The sequence below is a fragment of the Dipodomys ordii genome, unplaced genomic scaffold, assembly GCF_000151885.1.
Source record: "Dipodomys ordii isolate 6190 unplaced genomic scaffold, Dord_2.0 Scaffold38, whole genome shotgun sequence".
NCBI lineage: Eukaryota > Metazoa > Chordata > Mammalia > Rodentia > Heteromyidae > Dipodomys > Dipodomys ordii.
Window position 1 is genome coordinate 1,519,935 of NW_012267254.1, and position 9,030 is coordinate 1,528,964.

The 9,030-nt window shown below is 45.8% G+C and overlaps 1 protein-coding gene across 1 annotated transcript in view; it reads right to left on the minus strand.

The window, feature by feature from the left end:
• The window catches only part of LOC105986917, a 33,231-nt gene extending 24,730 nt beyond the window's left edge, over positions 1–8,501 (minus strand). The window contains exons 1-3 of the mRNA XM_013018055.1: positions 8,353–8,501; positions 6,493–6,563; positions 5,107–5,175 (exon numbers count right to left, since the gene is read on the minus strand). Of these exons, the coding sequence (XP_012873509.1) occupies positions 5,107–5,175; positions 6,493–6,563; positions 8,353–8,501 (289 nt within the window). The remainder of the gene's footprint in view (positions 1–5,106; positions 5,176–6,492; positions 6,564–8,352) is intronic.
• Between the last annotated feature and the right edge of the window lie 529 nt (positions 8,502–9,030).

Genomic DNA, 9,030 nt, shown 5'->3' on the forward strand with positions numbered 1-9,030 from the left:
CCCAGTGCTCCTTGTCCTCCAGTGCAGCATCATTTACTTCATTAGCAGAACACTGTCTAGCAGTGGTGTACAGAACTGTGTGAAGGTTTCTTGGAAAGGGGTCTAGGTCCTAGGCCTATATACCATGGCACAACAACATGCACACGGTTTAGAACTATGAAGGCCTCCAACAGCTAAGAGTGAAACCTTAGTTTGTTCTCTATCTTCATCTAGAAAGCCATAGGCAACCATGATAATTATTCTTATTTTGGCCAGGCATGAAGCTTGAACTCAGAGCCTTGGCGCTATCCCTGTGCCTTTGTGCTCAAGGCTACCTCTCTAGCACTTTGAGCCACGGCTTCACTTCTGCCTGGGCTAGCTTTGAACCATGATCCTCAGATCTCAGTGTCCTGAGTAGCTAGGATTATAGGGATGAGCAACCAGCGCCTGGCTAAACAGCTACTATTCTTATACAATTTCATCATTATTATCAATAACATCCAATGCAGCACCTGGAGATTTTTATTTAAAAAAACTTATCCTTAAGTAGTTATAAAAAAGGGTCTCAATTCAACATGTCATCTTGTGAATATATCTGTATCAATGTTACCCCTTTCATTATTCTTCCCCATTTCTCTAAACCTCATCCATCCCTTCAATTTACCTAGTTTCTTTTTCACATATATACATCCAATATTATGATTGCATTTGCCCACCCTTTCTTGTCTCTTTTTTGTCCAGTCCTGGGGGCTTGAATTCAGGACCTAAGCACTGTCCTTGAGCTTCTTTTGTTCAAGGCTACCACTCTACCACTTGAGCCACTGTGCCACTTCTGGCCTTTTCTGTGTATGTGGTACTGAGGAATTGAACCCAGGGCTTCATGCATGTTAGGCAAGCACTCTACCACTAAGCCACATTCCCAGTCCCTCTTGTCTCTGTCTAATGCCTCTGCTTGACCTCACCCATCCCTGACAACACATGTTCTAGTTTCCCGGTATTCATTTTGTTAAACTGTACCTCAGTTGTTCAAAGAGTACACCATTGGAATTCTCCCTTGCATATTACATACTTTAGTTAATATGTTTTGTGTATGTATGCATATGACCTTGTATGTGTAGATAGGTTTACACACATATTTTTAATTTAGAACTAGCTTGCATCTAGATATTTTTAAATACCTGATCAGACAAAGCATATATGAAAAATAAATTCTAGGGGGCTGGGAAGGTGGGTCAGTGGTAGAGTGCTTGCCTTGCATGCATGAGGCCCTGGGTTAGATTCCTCAGCACCACACAAGCAGAAAAAGCTGGAAGTGGTGCTGTGTCTTAAGTGGTAGAGCACTAGCCTTGAGCTGAACAGCTGAGGGACAGTGCCCATGCCCAAAGTTCACGCTCTACAACTGGCAAAAAAAGAAAAAAGAAAAAAAGAAAAAGAAATGTTACCCCTAATGTGCACCCAAATTAAGTAATTAATTAAGATATGGGTGTTGAATATGAATGTGGGGTATGAATTCTCCTGGTCCTCAGCTCAGTTGTGTACCTTTCTTCCTGTTGGTGCCTTGACATGGCAACATTATGACTATTCTTCTTAAACACTGTATTAATGACACTTAGGCCTTAGAGCCCTTAGTCCCAAGCTTGGCAGCTACAAGTAATAGACACAAATTAGAACTAATATAATTCTGGTAGAAGCACCAACCACTCAGCGAACCTTCTCATATTCTATTAGGCTGTCACTAACAAAATGTGTGCCTTAAAAGATTCAAACTGTCCAAAATTGTGGTATCTATACACAATGGAATATTATGCAGCCATTAGAAATGACAAAATAATGGCATTTGCAGGGAAATGGATGGAGCTAGAAGGAATCATGTTGAGCGAGGTAAGCCAAGAATGAAGAGACAAACGGTACATGGTCTCCCTGATAAGTGGATGCTAAATCCAAAATGTTAGGTGATATGACAAAACTAACAGGACTTAAGAAACAAAGAACTCCCACTCATCTGGTTGAACCACTACTAAATATCCCCACGCTGCTGATCACATATATGGTATATAACATGTGAGCACCGTTATATATTACAGACTGTGATAGACAATTTGCTTTAGGAAAGTTAGAATGAACTTGTGACTTTAAATGAGCATCATTATTCCACAATACTGTGAATTTCCGGAAATTATGTAATCACTTAATCACAATCAAAAAAAAAAAAAACCTGGGGAAGGGAGGGAGGGAGGGGATGGTAGGGGGAAAACAATGGAGGGGGTAACCATGTTCAAGAGGAAGTGTACTCATTACCTCACTCATGTAACTGTAACCCTCTGTATAGTATCTTTACAATAAAAAAATTAAAAAAAAAGATTCAAACTGAAGCCAGGCGCTGGTGGCTCACACCTGTAATCCTAGCTACTCAGGAGGCTGAGATCTGAGGATTGCAGCTCAAAGCCAGCCCAGGCAGGAAAGTCGGTGAGACTCCTATCTACAATAAATCACTAGAAAACCGGAAGTGGTGCTGTGGCTCAAGCAGTAGAGTGCTCGCCTTGAGCTAAAGAGTGCAAGGACAGCACCCAAGCCCAGAATTAAAGCCCCACAATAAAAAAAAAAAAGATTAAAATTGGCTATTTGTGAACTTGAAACAGGGATGTTTGATTGGAAGCTTTCTAAAGCTTAAAAAAGTAAAAGGGATCCAATTCAACTGATTAAAAGCTGGACATGGTAGGTCATGACTGTCCTCCCATTTAGGGCTGGAAGCATAAATAGGATTGTGGTTCAGGCAAGGCTGGTTTAACAGGCAGACTTGATTAAAAAATTAACAAAATCAAAAGGGTTAAGGACTTGGCCCAAGTATAGTGCCAGCTAGCATGGGCAAATCACCGAGTTTTAACTATAGGAATATAAGAACATTTTTTAAGAATTCTACTCTATAGGCACTCAGTGCCAGATTCAGATTTTTAGTGTACAAAGGTAAACAAATTAAAAATAACTCACCCAGTTGGCTTTTCTTATTGGATAGTAAGTATCCCCATAAGTTAATGTGTTTGTGTTTGGTCCCCAATTCAGCTGTGTTCAGAGTTGGGGCTTTGGGAGAAAATTAAATAAATTAAATTAAATAATGGTTCTGATTTCAATAACGTATTAAGTCATTTAGGCATTCAGAGATTACTGGATGTACTGTTTCTAAAAGCAATTTTCCCTCTGCTTCCTGGCTGCCATGAGGTGAGCACATATGCTCTAGCACATGCTTCCTACCACAAGCCACAGAGACAAATCACCTTCTCTATGTAAACCTTCAGAACCCACAAGGCAAGATAATCACTACCTCTTTACAGTTGATTGATCTCAGATATTTCATCATAATGACAGAGAGAAGACTGTCACAGATAAATATACATGCCCTCTTAGGAAAGAAAATAAAATTTATACCAGGGACTGGTAGTTCACACCCGTAATTCTAGCTATGCAGGAGACTGAGATCTGAGGATTATGGCTCAAAATCAGCCTGGGCAGGAAAATCCTTGAGTCTGTCATTTCCAAATCACCACTAAAATACTTGATGGGGAGCTGTGGTTCAAAGTAGTAGAGCTTCAGCAAAAAACAGCTCAGGGACAGCACCCAGGCACTAAGTTCAAGCCCTATACGACAAAAATAATTCACCCTCATATATGCAGATCCAATATTGTTGTAAGTATATAAAGAAAGTTTCCTATAATCATAGCACTTAGGCTACTGAGGTACAGGATCATGAGTGCAATGATAAAGAGATTATTAGGAAGAAGTATTCTATACATAAATGGACTTGTTAAAATAGGTAGGTGGAAGAAAAGAAAAATAAAGGGCTGGGAAGGTGGCTCAATGGTAGAGTGCTTGCCTTGCATGCATGAGGCTCTGAGTTCTATTCCTCAGCATCACATAAGCAGAAAAAGCTGAAAGTGGCAGTGTGGCTCAAGTGGTATTGCACTAGCTTTGAGCTAAACAGCTCAGGAACAGCACCTAGGCCCAGAGTTCAGGCCCCACGACTGACCAAAATAAATAAATAAATAAGGAAAGAGGGAAGCGCAGCACAATAAACAAAACCCAACAAAACTAGGAATCATGCCCATTCACTTGGCATCTATACAAAAAATGTTCAAAGGTATCTGGAGAAGTTGGGGGAGAGGGAAGACAGCCCCAGCAGAAACTGTTTGTTTTTCTTTTTAAAGATTGCCTTGGTTGGGCACTGATGGCTCACGCCTGTAATCCTAACTACTCAGGAGGCTGAGATCTGAGGATGATGGTATGAAGCCTGGCCCAGGTAAAAAAAAGTCCTTGTGACTCTTATTGGCTATTAACCACCAGAAAACGGGACGTGGGGTTGTGGTTCAAGTGGTAGAGTGCTAGCCTTGAACCAATAGCTCAGTCGAGTTTATGCCCAATGACCACCAGCACCAACAACAAAAATGTCTTCTGGGGTTGGGGGGAGGGGAAAGTAGGAGAAAAATGAGGGAAAGGGTAACAACTTTGACAAGAAATGTATTTATTACCTTACTTATGTAACTGTAACCCCTCTGTATTTCACTTTAACAATAAAAAAATCACCCCCCACACAAAAAATGATTGTCTTCACATGCAACCCAAGTCACTAAATCCAGATCTACGTGCCTCCTCCACCTCCCCAGTGCTTAGATTACTCACGTTTCCCACTATACCCAGCACAAAGACCTTTTTCACTACATTAGCACCACTTTGAAGTGTTAGGGTTATGTGTAAATTGGTCCAGCACTTCAGACAAGAGGAGTGGGGGCATGTTGTTGGATGGTTGCAAGATGGGGGTTGTGGGAGTGGCAGTAGGAAATTAGGTAGCGAACGCGGATGAAGGACATCTGAATATGGAGGGTTAGAAAGTAGGAGGCCAGAGGGACATCTGAACATGGAAGGTGAGAAAGTAGTAGGCCGGAGTGAGGACGGGGGGGTGGGGACAAAGAGGCAGGAATGGAGTTATTTGGGTTGGAGGCAACAGATTCAAGAAGTCAGAGATGCTAACGTTATAAGATGGCATTTCTCTGGGTGCTGAGAAGCCTACACAGTCCCCGAGGCCCTAGACCAGGTGTATGGGAAGCACCCCAATGGGCCCGTCCCTCCGTGAGGTACCTTCCAGGAGACACTGGTGCTGCTCCTTTTCCTCCTCGGACACGGTCCGCTTTCCAAAGAAACGGAGAGCTTTGGAAAAAAAACGATGCATGTTCCTGTGGTGGGTGAGGCCTGAGCCCCAAGAGCCTCTGATGTGAAAGAAGCTTCTGTTGGTCTCTGCCTCACAGTAACAGAGGCGAGTGCTCCTGTGAGTCCACACCTCGTCCCCTCTGTGCCCGCACTGCCTACTTGAGGCCAAGTGAATGAGCCAGTTAACGAACAAGCGGAACAGAACCCTTCCCTAGTGGTGCTTGGCAGTGCCTGTCCATGTCTTTCAGCCAATGGGGCACGGTTTCGTTAGTGATGACCAATGAGAACCATCACGTGAGTAGGCGGGACTTCACAAGTCTTGCTGCCACGTGGCAGGCTGTGAGGGGAGGTGAGATTGGAAGGCCAGCTTCAAATTCCCGCCAATTGGATCTTGCTGTACATTTTCTACCTATAGGTTCTGCTCTGTGGGACTTTTCTGGAAGGCCAGCGCCTGACTCACAAAATACAGCAGCAAACTGCCTTGAGTATGTAGATGGGCTCCAAGGCCTAGCTCCAAGATTGCCATCTTCCATGTCTCAGTGCCTCTGTATCCTTTTTTTCCCTCAAGCACCAGTCTTATGTCCTACACCCACTCCATCCTGGCATCTCTAAGCAAGGGCTCTGTTCAGTATTAATGATAATATAGATATAAAAAAATAAAATTTTCACGGGGCTGGGAAGGTGGCTCAGTGGTAGAGCACTTGTCTTGCATGCATGAGGCCCTGGGTTCGATTCCTCAGCACCACATAAACAAAAAGAAAAAAAGCCAGAAGTGGTGCTGTGACTGAAGTGGTAGAACGCTAGCCTTGAGCTGAAGAGCTGAGGGACAGCACCCAGGCCCAGAGTTCAGGCCCCACGACCGGACCCCCCACCCAAAAAAAAGAAAAATAAAATTTTCACATCTAAATTGGATCTCAAAACACAATCTGGCTACCAGGTCTGCTCATGACCTGGGGCTGTGGTACAACACAGCAACCATAGTAGTTCTGAGAGATGATTTTGACATGAGCCAACAAAGAGATCTCTCAACAGTGGCCAGGTAATGCACCATTATGTAGGGTATTTGGGTTGGGTCACTACTGGGATCTTTGGTGGCTTTTGATATATTTTTTGTATGTAGATCCAAGCACCTCTGATTTGATTCAGGCTGTGCAACACTTCCATGAGAAGGGCACAGACTTACCAAGCACAACAATAGATAATGACATAGTATTCCCTAAAGGAGTGCCAATTATAAGTAGCTGCTAAACTCCAAGGCTTTTTTATTTGCACTTGGACCCTCTACATTATAGCTCTTTCTTGTTTCCACATACTCACTATGCAACACTGCCGATGTTTTTCTCCAGGAAGCCCTGGCCAGCTCGTCATTCTGCACCATAAGAGTTGTCCTATGGTGAAAGAAGGTGGAAGCATTTGCCTGATTCTAGTTTCTGAAGTGTAGAGTCTGAAAGTTCACTCCCCAGACCTCCTCAAACCTCCTTTGTGAAAATATCTCCTCAGGGAAGGGAGTTATTTCCAAAGTTGCCTTCCAGATACAAATGAAGCCTTTTATTTTTTTTAATGGTCTTGGGGCTTGAACTCAGGGTCTGGGTGCTATCTCTGAGCTTGTTTGCTCAAGGACAGCACTCTACAACTTGAGACACAGCTCCATTTCTTTCTGTTCGGTGATGTTAGAGATTAAGGTCTCAGGGACTTTCCTGCCTGCGTTGGTTTTGAAATAGGTGCTTAGATCTCAGCCTCCTGAGTAGCTAAGCCTGGGAGTTTAATTCAGCCAGTGAGTTTGTGGAGAATCAATAAATTGCCTGTTTCTCAATCATTCTAGCACCAACTGGAAATCTATGAGGTATAAATGTTTTAGGAACATAGTTACAATAAGTTGCTCATGGAGGATAAAAAGTAGATGGATAAAATGATCCTTTCTGAGACTTGGTGCTTCAGTGTTGTTTTTAAAAGATATTGCCATTATAAAATTACATAGTAGCTGGGTGCCAGTGGCTTACGCATGTAATCCTAGCTACACAGGAGGCTGAGATCTGAGGATCATGGTTCAAAGCCAGCCCAAGCAGGAAAGTCCATGAGACTCTTATCTCCAATAAAAACCAGTAGAAAACCAGAAGAGGCTGTAGCTCAAGTGGTAGAGTGCTCTCCTTGAGCTGAAGAGTGCAGGGACAGCGCCCAAGCCCAGAGTTCAAGCCCCACAACCGACAAAAAATAAATTAATAAATAAAATTTGCATATAGTTTTTGGGAGGAATGGATTATAAGAAGCATAATATGATCTATAAACAAAGGCAAATGTAAATCTAAGATGACGTTCAGTAACCAAGGCAAGTAAATTGGTAAAGAAGAGCACTTAGACACGGAAGGATAATGGAAAAATTAATCAGTAAGGGATATATGCGACAGGCAAATACACCAGAAAAGAAAATTCATGCATATGGATGTTGTCATTGCATGATATAAACTATTCAAATTAAAGGAAGACACAAGGGGTCGGTTGATCAGGCTCTCTGGTGAGAACTTGAGTAAAGGATGGAGCTGTGCACGGGAGGGGCTTCTGAAGGTGATTTCTTCCAGAACCAGCATAGCCTTCACGCTAGCCAGCCATTGCCTATTCAGACTCAAGGAATCTGTCACAGTGATCTTTGGAGATAGATACTTTCAGTCCATTCAGGGTCTCAGACTATGTATGCAGCCAGGAAAAGGCTTGGCTGAACAAGCTAGAGAAGCTAAGCTTTGTGGTGGGGAGCAGGTCACGTGGGTGGCGGTATGCAGAGTGACCATTAGGCAGGGAAAATATACTGAGGCAGGCCTGCTGGTGGGCGGATAGGGGGCTATCAAGGAGAAGAGCTCCTCACTAGGTACACTAGGTATCCCAAAAGGATGAGAAGAGGCTGAACAAATGGGATGGGCCGGCAAAAGATGCTGGGTTTCCAGGAGTGTTATGTTAATTGGGAGGGATTATGCAAATAAGCAGTGACCCTTGGGCAGCGGGAGGCTAGTAAGCTGAGCCTGCGCGACAGCAACCTCGCTGCAGCCAGGACTGAGGCGGGGTTTTGGTAGGGGCTGGAATTTACAGTGTGAGGGAGGCTATGACTGGGGGTAGAGCCCTGTGGCCTTAGATACTCCGGACGGGGTGACTGGAGAGCGGTGGGGTGGGGGGGGGAGGGGAAATCACCTCCGAAAGCAAGCGGGCGGGGCTCCCGAAGGCCAGTCACAGGGGCGTCTATGCAAATAAGCGTGGCCTGTGGACTGGGCGAGAGTAGCAAACTGAGCCTGCGCGAAGCAGTCTCTGCAGCAGCCACGGCCGAGGGGCGGGGCTCCCATTGGGGCGGGAGTTTGCTGAGGGAGCATAGCGGGAGGAGCTGGGGACGGATGGGGGCGGGTTGGCTGTGCGGTCCTCTAGCGGGAGGAGGGGCAGAGGCGGCTCGGGGGCGGGGAGAGCCGAGAGGGCGGGGAGAGCCGGGGGCGGGGCTCTAAAGGCCGAGGGTCTCCACGGAGCCTCCACTCCAGCCGCCCACAAGCCTCGCGCGCTCTCGCAGGTACCGGGTCGGCCGGGTGTGCTGCGGCCCGGGGCCCATGGCGGCGTCGGCGGCTCTGTCGGTGGCGGCGGCGGCGGCGGCCCTGTCCGGCCTGGCGGTGCGGCTGTCGCGCTCCGCCGCGGTCCGAGGCTCGTACAGCGCCTTCTGCAAGGGACTCACGCGCACGCTGCTCACCTTCTTCGACCTGGCCTGGCGGCTGCGCATGAACTTCCCCTACTTCTACGTGGTGGCCTCGGTGATGTTCAATGTCCGCCTGCAGGTGCGCATCGAATGAGCGCCCGCGGCGGGGGCGAGCGGCCGGCCGCCGTGGCCCG